This window comes from Aquila chrysaetos (genome assembly GCF_900496995.4).
Source record: "Aquila chrysaetos chrysaetos chromosome W unlocalized genomic scaffold, bAquChr1.4 W_unloc_5, whole genome shotgun sequence".
NCBI lineage: Eukaryota > Metazoa > Chordata > Aves > Accipitriformes > Accipitridae > Aquila > Aquila chrysaetos.
The window spans coordinates 322837-344536 of record NW_024470325.1 but is presented as its reverse complement, the minus strand read 5'-3'; the positions used below and the strand labels follow the sequence as shown (position 1 = coordinate 344536).

Genomic DNA, 21700 nt, shown 5'->3' with positions numbered 1-21700 from the left:
TAGAGCGACCTCCCACCTTCTGGCAGGGTTCCTGTTGAGATCCACCTCCTGGAAAAGCCTGGATGAGATGCGCAGCATCTTCTCCCGGACGAAGGGCAGGGAGATCGGTGGGTGCTTTGTGTGTCCCCTCCACCCAGGGCTTCCCGAGAAGTCCCCGGCTCGACGTGGAGGGTGGGCAGTTGGGCGCTGACATCCAGCCACCCCTTTAGTCCCCGAGTACGTGGCCGCGCACTGGCGAGAAGACGACTTCTTCGGCTACCAGTTCCTCAATGGCAACAACCCCATCGTCATCCGGCAATGCGCGGCACTGCCGGCCAAATTCCCGGTGACGCCGCAGATGGTGGCCGACTTTTTGGGTGGCGGCACCGACCTGGACAAGGAGATGCGAGAAGGTCGGATCTTCATCGTGGACTACGACGTGTTGGACGACATCCCGGCCGGCACCATCCACGGACGCCAACAATACATCGCCGCCCCGCTCTGCTTGTTGCACCAGGGCGCCGACGGGCTCCTACGCCCCATCGCCATCCAGGTAGAGACATTCCCACCCCAAAAAAACCAGGAGATGACTTCCACCGCGACGGCGGCGGAGATAATCCCACCGCGCCGGCGACGTCCCCGCAGCTCAGCCAAACGCCGGGACCCACCAGCCCCGTTTTTTTGCCGAGCGACGCCGAGTGGGACTGGCTGTTGGCCAAGACTTGGGTGCGCAACGCCGACTTCTACAGCCACCAGCTCCTCACCCACCTCCTGAGGACCCACCTCTTCGGCGAGGTCTTCGCCGTCGCCACCCTACGCCAACTGCCGTCCTGTCACCCCATCTTCAAGGTAAGGTCCCAGTTCGGGACCACCCAGTTCGGGACCACCTAGTTCAGGACCGCCCAGTTTCCCTCTCCCACCCGTCGTCGTTCCGCTTGGTCGTCTCCAAAATCTTGGTTCTCCACCGCCAGCTCCTCATCCCCCACTTCCATTTCACGTTGCACATCAACACGTTGGCCCGCAGCGTCCTCATCAACCCCGGCGGCATCATCGATAAGGTGAGCTCTGGGGGTACTGGGGTCTACTGGAGATGATGGAGGGGGCACTGGGGTCTACTGGAAGGGCTGGGGGCACTGTAGTATAGTGGGGGTACTGGGGGTTACCTGGGCTACTGGTGCCCTGGGAGCAGTTGGGGCCACTGGGCATGTACTGGGAGCACTGGGGTCTACTGGGGGGCACTGGTGGGTACTGGGGGTTACCTGGGCTACTGGTGTCCTGGGAACAGTCAGGACCGCTGGGCATATACTGGAAGCACTGGGGTCTACTGGGAGGGCTGGGGGGCACTGGGGGCTACTGGGGGTTACCTGGGCTACTTGTGCCCTGGGAGCAGTTGGGACCACTGGGCATATACTGGGAGCACTGGGGTCTACTGGGAGCGCTGGGGGGCGCTGTAGTATACTGGGAGCACTGGGGGAGGACTGGGGGTTACCTGGGCTACTGGTGTCCTGGGAGCACTCGGGACCACTGGGCATATACTGGGAGCACTGGGGGGCACAGAGGGCCCTGGGGGACACTGGGGAGCATGGGGTATACTGGGAGATACTGGGGGGTGGCAGTACTTGCAGTAGTGGTGCTCTGGGAGCACTGGGGGACACTGGCGTATACTGGGAGCACTGGGGGACACTAGAGAGATGGGATGGGGGACACTAGAGAGCACTGGGGACAGTGGGGTGTACTGGGAGCACTGGGGGACACTAGGGAGCATGGGATGGGGGACACTAGAGAGCACTGGGGGCCACTGGGCATACTTGGGTGCACTGGAGTATACTGGGGCCACTGGGAGAGTACTTGTGCTCTTGGAGCACTTGGGGGCACTGGGGTATACTGGGAGCACTGGAGGGGGGGGGTGATACTTGGAGTACTGGTGCCCTGGGAGCACTTGTGAGCACTGGGGTAGACTGGGAGCACTGGGGAGCCCTGAAGACCTGGGGGACACTAGAGACCGTGTCAGAGCTGGGGAAGGACTGGGGTCGCTGGAGTATACTGGGAGCACTGGGGGAGTACTTGTGCTCTTGGGGCACTGGGCTATACTGGGAGCACTGGGGAACACTAGAGAGCATGGGCTGGGGGACACGAGAGAGCACTGGGGACAGTGGAGTATACTGGGGGCACTGGGGAGCCCTGGAGACCTGGGGGATGCTAGAGACCGTGTCGGAGCTGGGGAAGGACTGGGGGCGCTGGAGTATACTGGGAGCACTGGGGGGACACTAGAGAGCATGGGCTGGGGGACACAAGAGAGCACTGGGGACCGTGGGGTATACTAGGGGCACTTGGGGACACTGGGGTGTACTGGGAGCACTGGGGGACACTAGGGAGCATGGGATGGGGGACACTAGAGAGCACTGGGGGCCACTGGGCATACTTGGGTGCACTGGAGTATACTGGGGCCACTGGGGGAGTACTTGTGCTCTTGGAGCACTTGGGGCCACTGGGGTATACTGGGAGCACTGGAGGGGGGGGTGATACTTGGAGTACTGGTGCCCTGGGAGCACTTGTGAGCACTGGGGTAGACTGGGAGCACTGGGGAGCCCTGAAGACCTGGGGGACACTAGAGACCGTGTCAGAGCTGGGGAAGGACTGGGGGCGCTGGAGTATACTGGGAGCACTGGGGGAGTACTTGTGCTCTTGGGGCACTGGGCTATACTGGGAGCACTGGGGCACACTAGAGAGCATGGGCTGGGGGACACGAGAGAGCACTGGGGACTGTGGGGTGTACTGGGAGCACTGGGGGACACTAGGGAGCATGGGATGGGGGACACTAGAGAGCACTGGGGGGCACTGGGCATACTTGGGTGCACTGGAGTATACTGGGGCCACTGGGAGAGTACTTGTGCTCTTGGAGCACTTGGGGGCACTGGGGTATACTGGGAGCACTGGAGGGGGGGGTGATACTTGGAGTACTGGTGCCCTGGGAGCACTTGTGAGCACTGGGGTAGACTGGGAGCACTGGGGAGCCCTGAAGACCTGGGGGACGCTAGAGACCGTGTCAGAGCTGGGGAAGGACTGGGGTCGCTGGAGTATACTGGGAGCACTGGGGGAGTACTTGTGCTCTTGGGGCACTGGGCTATACTGGGAGCACTGGGGAACACTAGAGAGCATGGGCTGGGGGACACGAGAGAGCACTGGGGACAGTGGAGTATACTGGGGGCACTGGGGAGCCCTGGAGACCTGGGGGATGCTAGAGACCGTGTCGGAGCTGGGGAAGGACTGGGGGCGCTGGAGTATACTGGGAGCACTGGGGGACACTAGAGAGCATGGGCTGGGGGACACAAGAGAGCACTGGGGACCGTGGGGTATACTAGGGGCACTTGGGGACACTGGGGTGTACTGGGAGCACTGGGGGACACTAGGGAGCATGGGATGGGGGACACTAGAGAGCACTGGGGGGCACTGGGCATACTTGGGTGCACTGGAGTATACTGGGGCCACTGGGAGAGTACTTGTGCTCTTGGAGCACTTGGGGGCACTGGGGTATACTGGGAGCACTGGAGGGGGGGGGTGATACTTGGAGTACTGGTGCCCTGGGAGCACTTGTGAGCACTGGGGTAGACTGGGAGCACTGGGGAGCCCTGAAGACCTGGTGGACGCTAGAGACAGGGTCAGAACTGGGGAAGGACTGGGGGCGCTGGAGTATACTGGGGGCACTGGGGGAGTACTTGTGCTCTTGGGGCACTGGGCTATACTGGGAGCACTGGGGAACACTAGAGAGCATGGGCTGGGGGACACGAGAGAGCACTGGGGACCGTGGGGTATACTAGGGGCACTTGGGGACACTGGGGTGTACTGGGAGCACTGGGGGACACTAGGGAGCATGGGATGGGGGACACTAGAGAGCACTGGGGGCCACTGGGCATACTTGGGTGCACTGGAGTATACTGGGGCCACTGGGAGAGTACTTGTGCTCTTGGAGCACTTGGGGGCACTGGAGTATACTGGGAGCACTGGAGGGGGGGGTGATACTTGGAGTACTGGTGCCCTGGGAGCACTTGTGAGCACTGGGGTAGACTGGGAGCACTGGGGAGCCCTGAAGACCTGGGGGACGCTAGAGACCGTGTCAGAACTGGGGAAGGACTGGGGGCGCTGGAGTATACTGGGGGCACTGGGGGAGTACTTGTGCTCTTGGGGCACTGGGCTATACTGGGAGCACTGGGGAACACTAGAGAGCATGGGCTGGGGGACACGAGAGAGCACTGGGGACAGTGGAGTATACTGGGGGCACTGGGGAGCCCTGGAGACCTGGGGGATGCTAGAGACCGTGTCGGAGCTGGGGAAGGACTGGGGGCGCTGGAGTATACTGGGAGCACTGGGGGACACTAGAGAGCATGGGCTGGGGGACACAAGAGAGCACTGGGGACCGTGGGGTATACTAGGGGCACTTGGGGACACTGGGGTGTACTGGGAGCACTGGGGGACACTAGGGAGCATGGGATGGGGGACACTAGAGAGCACTGGGGGGCACTGGGCATATTTGGGTGCACTGGAGTATACTGGGGCCACTGGGGGAGTACTTGTGCTCTTGGAGCACTTGGGGCCACTGGAGTATACTGGGAGCACTGGAGGGGGGGGGTGATACTTGGAGTACTGGTGCCCTGGGAGCACTTGTGAGCACTGGGGTAGACTGGGAGCACTGGGGAGCCCTGAAGACCTGGGGGACGCTAGAGACCGTGTCAGAACTGGGGAAGGACTGGGGGCGCTGGAGTATACTGGGAGCACTGGGGGAGTACTTGTGCTCTTGGGGCACTGGGCTATACTGGGAGCACTGGGGAACACTAGAGAGCATGGGCTGGGGGACACGAGAGAGCACTGGGGACAGTGGAGTATACTGGGGGCACTGGGGAGCCCTGGAGACCTGGGGGATGCTAGAGACCGTGTCGGAGCTGGGGAAGGACTGGGGGCGCTGGAGTATACTGGGAGCACTGGGGGACACTAGAGAGCATGGGCTGGGGGACACAAGAGAGCACTGGGGACCATGGGGTATACTAGGGGCACTTGGGGACACTGGGGTGTACTGGGAGCACTGGGGGACACTAGGGAGCATGGGATGGGGGACACTAGAGAGCACTGGGGGCCACTGGGCATACTTGGGTGCACTGGAGTATACTGGGGCCACTGGGGGAGTACTTGTGCTCTTGGAGCACTTGGGGCCACTGGGGTATACTGGGAGCACTGGAGGGGGGGGGGTGATACTTGGAGTACTGGTGCCCTGGGAGCACTTGTGAGCACTGGGGTAGACTGGGAGCACTGGGGAGCCCTGAAGACCTGGGGGACGCTAGAGACAGGGTCAGAACTGGGGAAGGACTGGGGGCGCTGGAGTATACTGGGGGCGCTGGAGTATACTGGGGGCACTGGGGGAGTACTTGTGCTCTTGGGGCACTGGGCTATACTGGGAGCACTGGGGAACACTAGAGAGCATGGGCTGGGGGACACGAGAGAGCACTGGGGACAGTGGAGTATACTGGGGGTTCTGGGGAGCACTGGAAACCTGGGGGTCACTAGAGACTGTGTTGGAGCTGGGGAAGGACCAGGGTGCTGGAGTATACTGGGAGCACTGGGGAAGTACTTGTGCTCTTGGAGCACTTAGGGGCGCTGGGCTATACTGGGGGCACTGGGGGACACTAGGGAGCATGGGATGGGGGACGCTAGAGAACACTGGGGACAGTGGGGTATACTGGGGGTACTGGGGGTACTTGGGTGCCCTGGAGCATACTGGGGGAGTATTTGTGCTCTTGGAGCACTGGGGGCACTGGGGTATACTGGGAGCACTGGGGGTTGGGGGGGGGGCACTGGGGAGCCCTGAAGACCTGGGGGATGCTAGAGACTGTGTTGGAGCTGGGGAAGAACTGGGGGCGCTGGAGTATACTGGGAGCACTGGGGGACACTAGAGAGCATGGGCTGGGGGAACACGAGGAGAGCACTGGGGACAGTGGGGTATACTGGGGGCACTGGGGGTACTTGGGTGCACTGGAGCATACTGGGGGAGTATTTGTGCTCTTGGAGCACTTGGGGCACTGGGGTAGACTGGGAGCACTGGGGGGGGGGGGGGGGGGGGCGGGCACTGGGGAGCCCTGAAGACCTGGGGGACGCTAGAGACTGTGTTGGAGCTGGGGAAGAACTGGGGGCGCTGGAGTATACTGGGAGCACTGGGGGACACTAGAGAGCATGGGCTGGGGGAACACGAGAGAGCACTGGGGACAGTGGGGTATACTGGGGGCACTGGGGGTACTTGGGTGCACTGGAGCATACTGGGGGAGTATTTGTGCTCTTGGAGCACTTGGGGGCACTGGGGTAGACTGGGAGCACTGGGGGAGGGGGGGGGGGCACTGGGGAGCCCTGAAGACCTGGGGGACGCTAGAGACTGTGTTGGAGCTGGGGAAGAACCGGGGGCGCTGGAGTATACTGGGAGCACTGGGAGCGGGTGGAGGCAGGCCACAGTGCCTCCTCCTCCTCGGCGCACCCATGGGTGCCGCCCTCCCCACCAGTCCTCGGGTGCCACCTACGAGGGACTGCTGCTACTGGTCCGACGGGGCTTGGAGAAGGTGACCTACGCCTCCCTCTGCCTCCCCGATGACATCCGCCAACGCGGCATGACCCAAATTCCCAACTACCGCTACCGGGATGACGGGATGATCCTTTGGGAAACCATCCGGAGGTGGGTGACGACCGGCCGGGGTGGTCCCATGGGTGCTACGGGACCACCCCGCTCGCCTTAATCCCACCTTCCGGTCGTTCGTCTCCGCCATCGTGGATTTTTACTACAAGGAGGACGCGGCGGTACGCGAGGACGCCCGAGCTGCAGGCGTGGGCGATGGAGATCTTCGTCAACGGTTTCTTGAGCAGGACGTCTTCGGGTAGGGTGTTCCTGCAACCCATGGGTGCTCCGCGATGTCCCTAAGGGTGGCGGGAGGAGTAAAGGATGGGATCCGTGACGATCTTCGTTGTCCTTTTCCACCTTCCAGGTATCCCGTCCTCGCTGCGGACGGTGGCGGAGCTCGGCAAGTTCCTCACCATGGTGGTGTTCACCTGCTCGGTGCAGCACGCGGCCGTCAACAACGGGCAGGTGGGACCTCGGAGTCATCTGCACCCAAAAAACCAGATGTCCCCCCAAAAACCCACGCCGGAGAGGTGGCCCTCTCCGAGGCCTGTGGGTGCTGGAGGGATGTCCCCCACCCTAAGGCGGAGTAGATGTCCGCGTCCCACCTCGCGTCGTGCTTGGAGGGATGTCACCATCCGTCCCATCTCTGTGACAGTGGGATGTTCCCGCTGAACCTCAGGAGAACGTCCCCGTCCAACCCATCTCCGTGCCAAAGGGATGTTCCCATCCATCCTTTCTCCATGCTGGAAGGATGTCCCCACCCCACCCCAGGAGAACGTCCCCATCCAACCTGTCCCCATGCCAGAGGGACGTCCCCATCCATCCCCTCTCCATGGGTGAGGGACATCCCCACCAAACCTCAGGAGAACGTCCCCATCCAACCTGTCCCCATGCCAGAAGGACATCCCCATCCATCCTTTCTCCATGTTGGAAGGATGTCCCCACCCTGCTCCACCTTGGGAGACCATCCCCATCCAGCCCATCTCCATGCTGGAGGGATGTCCCCATCCAACCCGTCCCCATGCCAGAGGGACATCCCCATCCATCCCTTCTCCATGTTGGAAGGATGTCCCCACCCCGCTCCACCTCAGGAGAATGTCCCCATCCAACGCTTCTCCACACTGGAGCGATGTCCCCATCCAACCCGTCTCCATGCTGGAGGGACATCCCCATCCATCCCATCTCCATGACAGTGGGATGTCCCCACCTCACCTCAGGAGAACGTCCCCGTCCAACCCATCTCCATGCCAAAGGGACATCCCCATCCATCCTTTCTCCATGCTGGAAGGATGTCCCCACCCCAGCAGAACATCCCCATCCAACCCATCTCCATGCTGAAGGGATGTCCCCATCCATCCCATCTCCATGCCAGTGGGACTTCCCCATCCATCCCTGGAGAACATCCCCATCCAACCCATCTCCATGCCACCGGGATGTCCTCTGCTGCCACCGCCCTCTCCCCCCCTTGCAGTACGACCTGGGAGCCTCGTCCCCAACGCTCCCTCCTCCATGCGCCACCCGCCGCCAACGGCCAAGGGCAAGACCTTCCTCCAGCACTTCCTCGACACCCTCCCCGAGGTGGACACCACCGCCAAACATCCTGGTGGCCCTCATCCTCCTCAGCTCCCGCCTCGATGACACGGTGAGGGTGGCCCCACCACCCACGACCTCCCCAAACGGTGGCTCTGGGTGGATTGAGGAACCTCAAGAGATGATGTCCCACGAGAAACGGTGGCGCTGGGCAGGTTGAGGAACGTCAAGAGATGATGTCCCACAAGAAACGGTGGCTCTGGGTGGGTTGAGGAACGTCAAGAGATGATGTCCCACGAGAAACGGTGGCTCTGGGTGGGTTGAGGAACCTCAAGAGAAGATGATGTCCCACGAGAAACGGTGGCTCTGGGCGGGTTGAGGAACGTCAAGAGATGATGTCCCACGAGAAACGGTGGCTCTGGGCGGGTTGAGGAACCTCAGGAGATGATGTCCCACGAGAAACGGTGGCTCTGGGTGGGTTGAGGAACCTCAAGAGATGATGTCCCACGAGAAACGGTGGCGCTGGGTGGGTTGAGGAACCTCAAGAGATGATGTCCCACGAGAAACGGTGGCGCTGGGTGGGTTGAGGAACCTCAAGAGATGATGTCCCACGAGAGACGGTGGCTCTGGGCGGGTTGAGGAACCTCAAGAGCTGCCCCCTGAGGCCGTGACTCCCCGATGGTGGTGGCCGCCACGGCTCCCAGCGTTCCCAGAAGCTTCCAGTTGACTCGAGTCACCTCAACTGGTCAAAGCTGATGGGTCCCCGTCCCTGTGTCCCCTCCCAGAGGCTGCTGGGACAATACCTGGAGGAGCGTTTCACTGAAGCGGAACCTCGCCGGATCATCCGGACCTTCCGGGGGGAGCTGGAGGAGATCCGTGACCTCCTGGAGGAGAGGAACCACGTGGCCACGCTCAGATACAACTACCTCAACCCGCTGGAGACCGAGAACAGCATCTCCATCTGAGCGGGGGGGGCGCTCCCCCACTCCCAGCATCGCCCAGTATCTCCCAGCATCCTCCACCCAACTCCCAGCATCTCCCACCCAACTCCCAGTATCCCCCAGCATCCCCCACCCAACTCCCAGCATCTCCCACCCAACTCCCAGTATCCCCTAGCATCTCCCACCCAACTCCCAGTATCTCCCACCCAACTCCCAGTATCCCCCAGCATCCCCCACCCAACTCCCAGTATCCCCCAGCATCCCCCACCCAACTCCCAGCATCTCCCACCCAACTCCCAGTATCTCCCAGCATCCCCCACCCAACTCCCAGCATCTCCCACCCAACTCCCAGTATCCCCCAGCATCCCCCACCCAACTCCCAGCATCTTCCACCCAACTCCCAGTATCCCCTAGCATCTCCCACCCAACTCCCAGTATCTCCCACCCAAACTCCCAGTATCCCCCAGCATCCCCCACCCAACTCCCAGTATCCCCCAGCATCCCCCACCCAACTCCCAGCATCCCCCACCCAACTCCCAGTATCCCCCAGGCATCCCCCACCCAACTCCCAGCATCCCCCACCCGACTGCCAGCATCCCCCACCCGACTCCCAGCATCCCACACCCAACTCCCAGTATCCCCTAGCATCTCCCACCCAACTCCCAGTATCCCCCAGCATCCCCCACCCAACTCCCAGCATCTCCCACCCAACTCCCAGTATCCCCCAGCATCCCCCACCCGACTCCCAGCATCCCACACCCAACTCCCAGTATCCCCTAGCATCTCCCACCCAACTCCCAGTATCCCCCAGCATCCCCCACCCAACTCCCAGTATCTCCCACCCAACTCCCAGTATCCCCCAGCATCCCCAACCAAACTCCCGGCATCTCCCACCCAACTCCCAGTATCCCCCAGCATCCCCCACCCAACTCCCAGCATCCCCCACCCAACTCCCAGCATCCCCCAGCATCCCCCACCCCAACTCCCAGCATCTCCCACCCAACTCCCAGCATCCCCCACCCAACTCCCAGCATAACCCCACCCAACTCCCAGCATCCCCCAGCCCTTCCCAGTACCCCCCCCAGCCCCTCAATAAATGCCAGCTGTCAATCAAACCTTCTTGGCTGGGTGGGGACGAGGGGGTGGGGCTAAAAACCTGGGACCCCTCCCCCCAAACACTGCCCCAGGGACCCCACCCAGTGAGGGAGCTGGAGTGGGGCAACTGGGAGGCATGAGGGAGTGGCCAGTGCTCCCAGTCCTCCCTCCCACTGCTGCTCCAGTGCTCCCAGTGACACTTCCTGGCTCCTCCCAGTGCTCCCAGTGCAGCTCCCTGCCTCCCCCCAGTGCTCCCCGTTCCCCCAAAGTGCTCCGAGTGCAGCTCCCTGCCTCCCCCCAGTGCTCCCAGTTCCTCCTAAGTGCTCCGACTGCAGCTCCCTGCCTCCCCCCAGTGCTCCCAGTTCCTCCTAAGTGCTCCGACTGCAGCTCCCTGCCTCCTCCCAGTGCTCCCAGTTCCCCCTAAGTGCTCTGACTGCAGCTCCCTGGCTCCCCCCAGTGCTCCCAGTTCCCCCTAAGTGCTCCAACTGCAGCTCCCTGGCTCCCCCCAGTGCTCCCAGTTCCTCCTAAGTGCTCCGAGAGTTGTTCCTAAGTCGTGTTTAGACTAAAGTCAAGGATTTTTCAGTTTCTCATGCCCAGCGAGAAAGCTGGAGGGGCACAAGAAGTGGGGACACAGCGAGGGCAGCTGGCCCAAACTGGCCAAGAGTATTCCATACCGTGTGATGTCACGCCCAGTATATAAACTGGGGGGAGTTGGCCGGACATACGGCCAGAGGCAGTGGCGGCTCCTTCTCTTTCACGTACGTATAAGGTAAAAGGTTTGTCACCATTTGGAGGCCAAGTGCCGGGGCTGTCGAGAAGACTCATTTAAGTTTTTCAAAGGCAGCCGACTGGTCCACGCTCCACGGCAAAGGTCGGCATCAAGGTCAAGTCCACCCCTTGCTCACAAGCCCATTTGTACGTTGCACGCCTTCCGAATCGTCCCGACGTGTCACGGGCACGTCCTTATGTTTCCCAGTCCAGACCCACCTGAGCCACTTCCATTCCAGCAGCCTGGTCCACCTGCTCGTCGTTTCGATGACCTTCGGCGACACGACTCTTGGGTACGCGAGCATCTACGTGACGTACTTTTACAACCGGGTTCTCCACCCAGGCAGCAACACCTTGCCGCGATTCGGCAGCCCAGCTGGGTTTGCCTCCGTGCTGCCCGTTGGTCTGCTTCCTACTGCTGCTGTAGCCAGCCCCACGGAGCATTTACCACCGTCCGCGGGTCAATACAGAGATTAAGGACCGGCCACTTTTCTTGTTCAGCAAAATCTAAAGCCAGCTCCGTGGCTCTCACCTCTTCAAAGTGACTCCACCTTCTCCTTGAGCAGTTTCTGCGACTTTTCTGTAGGACTCCACGTGGCACCTTTCCACCTCCGATGTTTTCTGACAATATGACAGGACGCACCTGTAAACAGGGCACCTTGCTTCTCTTTTTTCTGGTAATTTATTACACAGCGGGACCTCTTCAGCACAAGTCGCCGCCTCTGGTGACACTCCAAAGTTTTGGCCTTCTGGCCAGTCCGCGATCACTTCCAAGACTCCTGGGCAGTCGGCGTTTCCCATTCGAGCCCGTTGCGCTATCAGCATGACCCACTTACTCCATGTAGCATCAGCTGCGTGATGCATAGAGGGGACGTTCCCTTTGAACATCCAGCCCGGGCACTCAGGGTGCCAAGATGAGCTGTGCTGCAGGACCAACTACTTCTGAAGGGGCTTGAAACCCTTCACATGCTGCCAATATTTTCTTTTCCATTGGAGCGTAGCGGGCCTTGGACCCTCCATAACCGCGGCTCCAAAACACTAGAGGCTGACCTCAAGTCTCTCCAGATGTTTTCTGCCAGAGGCTCCAGGTGGGGCCATGGTCCTTGACTGTGGTGTAAAGCATGTTTTTCACGTCTTGTCCTGTCCAGACTGGCCCAAGGGCTACTGCACGAACAATCTCCCGTTTAACTTGTTCAAAGGCTTGTTGCTGCTCGGGGCACATTCAAAACCGTTCTTCTTCCCGGTCACTCGATGGAGAGGGCTTACGATCAGACTGTAATTTGGAATATGCGTTCTTCAAAAACCCGTGACACCAAAGAAAGCTTGTGTTTATTTTTTTGTTAGTTGGTGGTGACAATTCTGTTATTTTATTGATCACATGCTTTCGGCTCTGACAATGCCCATCTTGCCATTTTACTCCTAAAAACTGGATCTCCTGTGCAGGTCCCTTGACCTTCCTTTCTTTTATGGCAAAACCAGCTTTCAGAAGCATCTGGATTATTCTTCTCCCTTCCTCAAACACTTCCTCTGCTGTATTGCCCCATGCAATGACGTCATCAATACATTGCAGGTGTTCTGGAGCTTTGCCCTGGTCCAGTGCAGTCTGGATCAGTCCATGCCAAATGGTGGGGTTGTGTTTCCACCCCTGGGGCAGCCGATTCCAGGTGTACTGGAAGCCCGTCCAGGTGAAAGCAAGCTGTGGGCTGCACTCCGCTGCCAAACAGATCGAGAAAAACACATTATTGATGTCAACTGTTGCATACACTTGGCTGCCTTTGACTACAGCTCATAGTGGAGTTCTAGCATGTCCGATGCGGCAGCACTCAGCGGTGGCACGACTTCGTTCAGGCCATGATAGTCCGTGGTTAGCCTCCACTCTCCGTTAGATTTTTGCAGTGGCCATATGCGTCTATTACAGGGTGAGCGAGCCTTGCTGATCACTCCTTGACTCTCCAGGCGCTGAATCAGCATGAGGATGGGAACCAGGGAGTCTCGTTTGGTACAATACCCTCCCCTTGAACAGAAAAAGGCTGACTTAATAGCTGGGACCTTGGTTACTGTGGGTGGGGAAGAGCTATCCTCCTTGGATTGCTCGGACAATTTAGGGGTCAGGTTCTCCACCGCCAAGACACAGGTCCATAGGCCTGTTGATCCAAAATGTGCCCATCTACATTAAGAGTCTGTCCCTGCTAGCAGAGGTACCAGCTATTCCCTCTGCTGTTTGGGGCACTCACATCCTTGAAGAGATGCCACTCACTCCAGTAGCTGACACCACAGGGCAGGGGCCCCCACAGCCCCCGTCTGACCCCAGTACCTGGCACCAGTTTTCACTCTCACACTCAGGGGTCTCACCGGCAGCGGGCGCTTGGTCCTTGCATCACACACGCACACACACGCGACAGAGTGAGAATACTCAGAGATATTAAAGAAAATATTTAATAAGACGATAGAAGAAGACAGGACAGACTGCAGTGATGGGGCACAGGGCTCAGCCAGACAAGCGCACTGACTGGCCCCGTTTTACCATCGAATTATAGAATCACAGACTCTTTGAATAGTTTGTGTTGGAAGGGTCCTTTAAAGGTCATCTAGTCCAAACCCCCTGCCATGAGCAGGGACATCTTCAACCTCATCAGGTTGCTCAGAGCCTCATCCAACCTGACCTTGAAGGTTTCCAGGGATGGGGCATCTACCACCTCTCTGGGCAACCTGTTCCAGTGTTTTACCGCCCTCATCGTAAAAAAGCTCTTCCTTATACCTAGTCTGAATCTACCCTCTTTTAGTTTAAAAGCATTACCCCTCGCCCTATCGCAACAGGCCCTACTAAAAAGTCTGTCCCCATCTTTTTTACAAGCCCCCTTGAATTACTGAAAGGCCGCAATAAGGTTTCCCCGGAGCCTTCTCTTCTCTGGGGGCTGAACAACCCCAAGTCTCTCAGCCTGACGTCATAGGAGAGGTGTTTCTGCTCATTTTTGTGGCCCTCCTCTGGACCCGCTCCAACATGTCCCTGCCTTTCCTGTGCCGAGGACCCCAGAGCTGGACACAGTTCTCCAGGTGGGGTCTCACGAGAGCAGAGCAGAGAGGCAGAATCACCTCCCTCGACCTGCTGGTCACGCTTCTTTTGATGCAGCCAAGAGTATGGTTGGCTTTCTGGGCTGCGAGCGCACATTGCTGGCTGATGCCCGGCTTTTCACCCACCAGTACCTCCACGTCCTTCTTTGCATGGCTGCTCTCAATCCCTTCACCCCCCAACCCATATTGATAGCGGCAGTTATTTTACATGGGACTGGCCCTTTTTATATCCTTTTCTGCCAACCCCCATCTTTATTTCTCCCTGCTCCACCTTCCCCTGCACGTCCCGCACGGGTTTGCACAGCTCTATGGATTCCCACATCCCTCCCAGTCCAGCGTCCCCCTGGTTCACAGTCTTGCAGAGTCCAGGCTGATCCTCCTGGAAGTGGTGCCTGTGGTTTCTCGATGGCCCATCAACTACTGTGAGCAGTGAAGTTTGTTTTCTTGCCGTTGTCTCCATGGTTGCTCTGCCAGGCCTGTGTCCTGATAAATTTTGGTTCCTGGCTTCCCCTTTTTCTATTGGTTTCCCAGTGGACAGCTCCTGCCCCCACCCCACAGCCCAGGGACAAGCCACAGGATGGTGCTGCCTATCAGCCCCACTTGCATTCTGCTGCCCTGGGGACTCTCAGGTCCCCCCAGCCCCCTGAGAAATATTCCCCTGCAGCTGACCCTGCTGAAGACAGGAAATCATAGAATCAGAGAATCAAGGAATCATTGAGGTTGGAAAAGACCCTTAAGACCATCACGTGCAGTGGCGTGAGGGAAAAATTCCTGATGTGAAAGTCAGTGGCAATTCAGTGTCGTGCCTGGAGAGACGAAACCACAGCCATGAGCGGCCCCCAAGACATCATGAACACAAAGTCCTGCAGGGAACCACCACCCCTCCCGGAGGAGGGCAGAGGACCCAGGGGTCCGGGCAGCCTGCTCATGATCCTCTCCTGCCCCGACACCAAATTGCGCTGCCTGGGGGATGGTGCTCACTAGAGCCCTGGTAAGAACCTCTTTCCCGCTGCGCCTCCGAAACTCCGGCTGCCCCAAGGGCTGGCACCGTCTGCCCCTCGCCTCTCCCAGCCTCCTGGGGGGACACTCCAGGTTGCCCTTATCTGGGGGCACATGGTGGGTGGGAAGGGGACACCCCAGGTGCCTGCGCTCCCTCAGCCACGCTGCTCATCGTGGTGGTGCAGCCAGAGAGGACCCAGGCAGCTGGGCGCTGGCCAAGGAGACGGGACATGGACGCAGGCGCGCACACACACACACACACAGGCAGAGCGTAGCTTTGCTGAAGGGGTTTATTGATCGTGAGAGGGAAATGGCCCAGGGCTCCCAGGGGATCAGGTGGGGTCATCCAGGGATGATCATCTCCTCATGCCGCTGGAGGGGGGCAGGACAGGGCTGTCACCATCACTTGAGGACCTGCAAGAGAGAGCCCAAATTGTGACACCCCCCCCCCGCAGTGTCCGCTGGGACATGAGAGGGGCCTTGTCCCCACCACCTCTCTCTGCAGATACCCGGGGAAGGAGAAGGGAACTGGAGCCCTCAGTATACCCAGGACAGGACTCGGCTCACCTGAGATCCAGATGGCACCCAGAGCCCCTACCCCAGGATGCCCCTCTATCTCCCAGAAGCCTGCCCAGCCCTCACAGTGATCCTGGGGGGTCTGTATGGCACAGACCCCCTGCCTGGCCTGCACAGTGACCTTCTGGCTCCATAGAGTCCAACTGCATGCAAGGGAAGGCATGGGGACAGCTCTGTCCAGCTCCCCCTGGGACACGCATCAGGGACAGTCCCCTCTCTTTCCCTCTGCCATACCCAAGGTCTGCCCACCCCAGAGGGCTCAGGGATCCCCCAGGATCCTTTGTGGGGCTGCAGACGCCCTGATGTTGCTCACCTGGACATCAGCAGCTACAGGCACGCGTTTCTGGCGCAGAAGAAGTCTTATCTGCTCCTCGGTCAGAGGATCCTGGGGAGAAAGGGAGGGTTAGGGACATGCTTGGGTGCACTGGGGTGTACTGGGAGGCAGGGGAAAGCAATGGGATCCTTGGGGAAGGTGCCTCCGGGGAGAAATGGGGTACATGAGCTCAGATGATGGTGCACAGAAAGCAGTGGGGGTCCTGGGGAGGGCGCCCACCTGGGTGTGTGGCTGTGTACTGGGGTGTACTGGGTTGTAATGGGATGGATGGGATTGCAATGGGGGCCCTGGGGAAGGGGCCCTCCCTGGGAAAGCGCTGTGGTGCAGGGGTGTTCTCTGGGGTTGCAGTGGGGTGTACTGGGGCACACTGGGATGCCCCGGAGTGTCGTGGCCATAGAGGGAGAAGGTCTGGGGCCAGCAGAAGTCATTTAGTTCAGTTCAGTGAACCTTGTTCCTAAATCCGACTGACTCCTCTTGTAGAGGGAGCATGAAAGCTCACTGGGATGTCCTTGGTGCCAGCAAGGGAAGGGAGCACCAAAGTGCCCTCCCGTTCCCCAGACTGGATGCCCTCCAAGTCCTCCCCACCACTTACCCTCAGGTTAACTTCTTCACTTTCTTCCGGGAGTGCCTAGGGAAGGAGAGCAAAGAGGCCAGCAGAAGTCATTTAGTTCAGTTCAGTGAACCTTGTTCCTAAATCCGACTGACTCCTCTTGTAGAGAGAGCATGAAAGCTCACTGGGATGTCCCCGGTGCCAGCAAGGGATGGGAGCACCAAAGTGCCCTCCCGTTCCCCAGACTGGATGCCCTCCAAGTCCTCCCCACTACTTACCAGGCTAACATCTCCACATCCTTCCGGGAGTGCCTAGGGAAGGAGAGCAAAGGAGTGGTCTGGATTGGACCTTGATGGGGCTGTAGGTGGGGCACAAGCGTCCCCAGTCCCCCCAGGACCATGGCTTCCCCCTGGGCTGAGCGGGAAAATCCCTTCTGCTCCCCCCAGCCCCATTCCTCCAAGTTTCACCTGGGATACCTGTTCAGGCAGGGACCAGGGGTGGGGATGGAGACAAGGACAGTGTGGGGAATTCAGGGCCTCCAAAGAGGATGGGGGTGAGGGTGAGGGGGGGCCCCCAGACAGTGCACTGGGGTGAATTAGTGGACCCCAGGGGACTGGGCTGGGGGTGCTGAAGGGGCAAGGCCTGCGTGGGATGCAAGTGAGGGGTAGAGGAATTCAAGCGGAGAGGATACAGGGACTTCAAGCGAGGTGGTTGGTGGGAGCAGAAGGAAGAGGGCTGCGGAGGACGGAAACGAGGGGATTGGAAGAGTGTTTGGCAGTGGGGGTTCAAGGAAGGGGACCTGGGGACGATACCGCAGCGGGACAGGATGAAAGGCAAGGACTGAGGGGAAAGACTGAAAGAAAGGCGTTGGGAACAATCAACGGGAGGGCGTTTGGGGGACCCTAGATAGGACACGGAGGAAGATCCCAGGGAGGAGATGTCTGAGGGCACCAAAAGGATGGGATGGGGAGGCCCAAAAGGGATAGATGGGGGGGGCAGCAAGTCAAGACACCGGTGGGGGTCCTCACAGGAGTTTGTGGTGAACCTTCCAAGGAACTCGGGCTCTGGGCACAAGAAGATTAATTGCGGGGGAAGTGGAAGGAAGAGATGGAATTGTGGGGAGGGAGAAAGCTGCATTGGCCAGGGCTGGAGGTGAGGGGAGCCTGGGGATGCTCCTTGCTTGGGAAAGGGAGAGGCCAAGTCAAGGGGTTTCGGTGCTCACCACTACAATTTTGTTCTGCAGGAGAGCTGATGTCCTGCAGCCAGACCCCTCCCCAGCCTTGGAGCCTCTCCCCGTGGCATTGAGGACTCACCTGAACATCTTCTGGCAGCGCACAGCAGGACGGTGAAGAGCAGGGCCAGGCTGATCACCGCGACCTTCATCTTCCTCTGCGGTGTGGCGAGTCCTGGGTGAAGCTGCAGAAGGTGAGGGGCAGATTTATCCCTCCCAGGACTCCTCCTTTCTCCCCCCTCCCCGAGAGCCCCCAGGGCAAAGCCAGGCTTGGCAGAGACACCAGCCCGTGGCAAGGAGCCCCCCCTGGCACAGAGTTGCCCCCCGCCTCCGGCACGATCCAGCCACCTTCTCTGACATCGGTCCCAGCTTCCTGCATGGGGCAGCTGCACACGGAAGGGCCCTGACAGCCGGACACCTACGGTGACAACCCACTGCTCCAGAACAAAACCTCCTCCCAACAGCCCCCCAAAGCCAGATCCCCCCATCTCCCAGTGCCCCTCACCTCCCAGCACTGCATCTCCCAGTGCCGCCCCCCTCCCAGGCCAGCCTTTACCTCCGGGACTCCCCCAGAGATGAGGTCAGCCTCAAACCCGTGGTCTCTAAGAGTCATCGCTGACTCCCTCTCCAGCCCCTTGGGTAAACAGGGTGCTGGGACTGACCCCTCTATCTTGGGTCACCAGGGACCCCGGGGTTTGGAACACCGGAGGTGGGAGGACAACTGGGGGGCATGGGCAATGGGGACAGCCAGATGGCTGGGATCTTCATTCACTGGGAAGGGCAATGGGGAGCACCGGTGAATGTTGGGCACTGGAGAGGAGGGTAAGGCTTGGGGGAAGCGCTGGGTGGTCGCAGTGCCCAGCTCCAGCCCACCCCATTTCCCTTGCACTACAGGCCCCCAAAATGGTCCAGTCCCCAGCCACGGCCCCCCAGAGCAGAGATCAGAGGGGACTAACCCCGCCCTGGCCCCTCACCCTGCCACTGCCTGGGGCCGCCGTGCCCACCCAGACAAACCTGGGTCCCACTTCTGCCGAGTTGCCCCCAGCCAGTGCGTCCCAGTAACCCTGTCCCCAGCAAGGCTCTGGCTCCAGACCTGTTCCTGGCTGGCCCTTGGCCAAATGTCCCTTCAATGCCCTCATCCTCGGCCCAGGCCAGTGCTGTCCCTGAGCAGGACGCGGCTGTCCAGGGGGACACGATGAAGCGCACACTTGTCCGCAGGCAGCCACTCAGAGCTAATTGTGGGGACAGAGCTGCCCTGGCAAGAGGAGGGATGTTTGTCCCTGCAGCATCTCTGATAAGCCGTGTTTGCCCAGGGCCCCTGGCACCAGGAACCCGTTCTGCAAGCTTGGTCTTCACGAGAGCGCCCGATCAGGGAGACTCTGGTGGGGGTTAAAGCAGCCTGGACGCCTGGGCTCCCCTCCAGCCCAGCAGCTGGCAGAGGTGGGCAGTGCTGGGGGACCGGGCAGGAGCAAGTCCTGGGGCACCCTGCGCACCTGGGGCTCTCCCGCTGCCCTGGGGACAAGCTGGAGCCCCGAGGCAGGGGCATTCCCGGGGAACAGCCTGACCACCGGGGTGTTGTTCTCCTTTGGGAAAGCCTGGTGGCACAGGAGTCCTGCTGGAGTGGGGCTTAGAGCAGCCTGCGTGATGGAGCTGCCTCCGCAGGGGCGCTGCATCCCTTTCCCTCTGCCTGCCCTGCAGCTATCCCTGGCTTTCCAGGGTAGCTTCCTTCACAACACTCCTGTCCCAAACATCACCATCCTGGGGGCCCGGGGCAGCACCCTTTGGGCAGCATGGGGTCGGGGCAGCGTGGGATTGTACGCAAGTGGTTCAGCTCTCCCCTCTGACTGGGGACAGCCACTGCGTGAAGCTGCTGGCCTGGCTCGCACAAGCCAAGCAAGACCTTTTCCAGCAATCCGGAATTGATGGACCTGTCCTTTCCGGTCGTGACACTCACGCGATCTGCCATCGCTGCACTCTTCAAGGATGCAAATGCCCCAAACAGCAGAGGGAATGGCTGGTACCTCTGTTCACAGGGACAAACTCTTAATGAAGATGGGCATATTTTGGATCAACAGGCTCCGGCACCCCTGTTTTGTCGCCCTGTAGGTGCCCACAACTATCAGAAGTGACTGATAACAGGACAGGTATTTATTTATTTCTGCATAACGAGAAGACCAGCATTTTTACTGGTGGTGTGAGCAAGCACTGGAGAGATAGGGCCGGTAAGGTCTCAACCAGGTGACCAGCACATATTTACTTGTCTCTTAGGTAGCTGATAGTCAGAAGTAACCACATGTAATGACCAGCAAACCCACTAGCCACACTGAACAACGGCAGCATCGAATGCATTGGACTCATTGCCTGGCCTCAGTTGGTGGGACATCAACATTACGACAGCAGATCCATGAATACTTTGTAAGGCTGTCACGTTCCTGTGTAAACTCATCCTCTGTTTGTTATGTGCCGCAGTAATTCAAGCAACCACGCTGTGTTTCCCAATCGCCATTCACTTCCAAAACCATCCAGCAGCCCACGTCACATGCCTCAAAGTAAAACAGTGCTCTATTTTAGTCCTCTGTCTATGAAGGGTGCGAGGAAAATCTGTTTCTATGAGACACAAGCTGGGAATCAAAGGCTGGTGGTAAAAATCTGGTTTAGGTTTTGAAGTCGGTGGGAGGTTTCACTGAGTTTCAGTGAAGCCAAGGTGCCACGGCCTTTGTTCCCATGATGATACAGACTCCTGCCATGGCTGCAAAGAAAGCCTGTCTGATCTTATCCACGTGAAAAGAGATAAATAAAGAAACACTACGTTTCTTGATACGTGGCGCATAAGAACTGTAAATGGCTCAGATCCTTCATTGACAATGTATGTCACTTTTTAAGGGTGATAGTTATATCTTTACGGGACACTAACTCTAAATAAGAGATGTGTTGTGGATCACTTGTGAAAAGAGTTAAGGCAACTGATTTGAATATTTGCTTTGGAAAGTGCCCAAAGAGCAGGCAGTCAGTCACCTGGAGGATTTTCATTTTGACTGCTTCTGCTTTCTGCGCTATTTATTAGATAGCTAAGTTACACAGTGTTGTGTTAGAGAGCATATTTAAATATGCTGTGACGTTATTTGTATTCTGCAGTTATTTTGAGAAGAATCGATGAATTGTACACACTGTCTAATTGAGGGATATGACTTAGGAGAGGTCAAGGCTGCCTTTGAGCTAAATGCAAAGCAGGTGGATGGCATTTGATCACCACTAACATGAAAGGTGCTATTCAGGAAGATCCCATCTGCTGGTTTAATGGTATCTAAAAAGAACATGCACCCGTTTTTGTAACACAAACGTAATTAAAAGTAAATGTAGCGAGTTTGCCCGTTTGACAGAGAGATGGACAAGAGACTTTACAAGGTTGGTCTAAAGTGTAGCTACTCCTACTCGTGCTGTCTCCCTCCATCTTTTCTGAGCAGGGCTGAGAGCAATTCTGAATTTTCTCTTTCTTTCTTGCAGTCTCTTCTGTGAGGCAGTGGAATTTTTGCCACATTTATTTTCCCGATAAAGTTTTAGCATGGTTGTTCTCCTCCGGCTTTGAGCTGCAGTGAGGTATCCCGTTGTTGTACAGAGGGAAGGGGGAGAAAAAGAAAAGTGTATGGACTACCTCTTCTTTGGTGGAAACGCTTGGTTTATCTGTTCATCTTGCAGACGTATATAGGGTTGAAGCTGAAGCATTCACCCCAGCTCTCCCCTCTACCATTTGCAGATGCATTTTCCCCAACGTCACTGTCGAAAACCCAGGGATGGAGAGAGAGACCTGATTTTTTTTTTTCCCCAGTTCTCCCATTGGAGAAGGGGAAAGAGAGGGGCTGAGCTCTCCCTATGGCACAGGGCTCCAGGTGTTCCGATGACTAACTCTGTGAGCTGCCCTGAACATAATGAGTTTGGCTGCCCTAAATTTGGGCATCAGCTGTCATTTCAGATG

At 58.7% G+C, this 21700-nt stretch overlaps 1 protein-coding gene and 1 long non-coding RNA gene across 6 annotated transcripts in view; one reads left to right on the top strand and one right to left on the bottom strand.

The window, feature by feature from the left end:
• Positions 1 to 21700, top strand: part of LOC115337612 (hydroperoxide isomerase ALOXE3-like) — a 35936-nt gene that overhangs the window by 1710 nt on the left and 12526 nt on the right. Inside the window, exons 5-9 of the mRNA XM_030005981.2 lie at positions 4 to 107; positions 210 to 532; positions 625 to 828; positions 951 to 1037; positions 6519 to 6688. Of these exons, the coding sequence (XP_029861841.1) occupies positions 4 to 107; positions 210 to 532; positions 625 to 828; positions 951 to 1037; positions 6519 to 6688 (888 nt within the window). The remainder of the gene's footprint in view (positions 1 to 3; positions 108 to 209; positions 533 to 624; positions 829 to 950; positions 1038 to 6518; positions 6689 to 21700) is intronic.
• Positions 15309 to 21700, bottom strand: part of LOC115337616 — a 29153-nt gene continuing 22761 nt past the window's right edge. For 2 of the 5 annotated variants that reach the window (XR_003922201.1, XR_003922202.1), the window contains 2 exons: positions 15926 to 15997; positions 15309 to 15450 (listed from right to left, as the gene is read on the bottom strand). This is a non-coding gene — a long non-coding RNA (uncharacterized LOC115337616). Of the gene's footprint in view, positions 15451 to 15925; positions 15998 to 16538; positions 16575 to 16774; positions 16808 to 17809; positions 17821 to 21700 lie in introns of those variants that run through there. The other 3 variants (XR_003922199.1, XR_003922198.1, XR_003922200.1) reach the window with 3 other exon arrangements.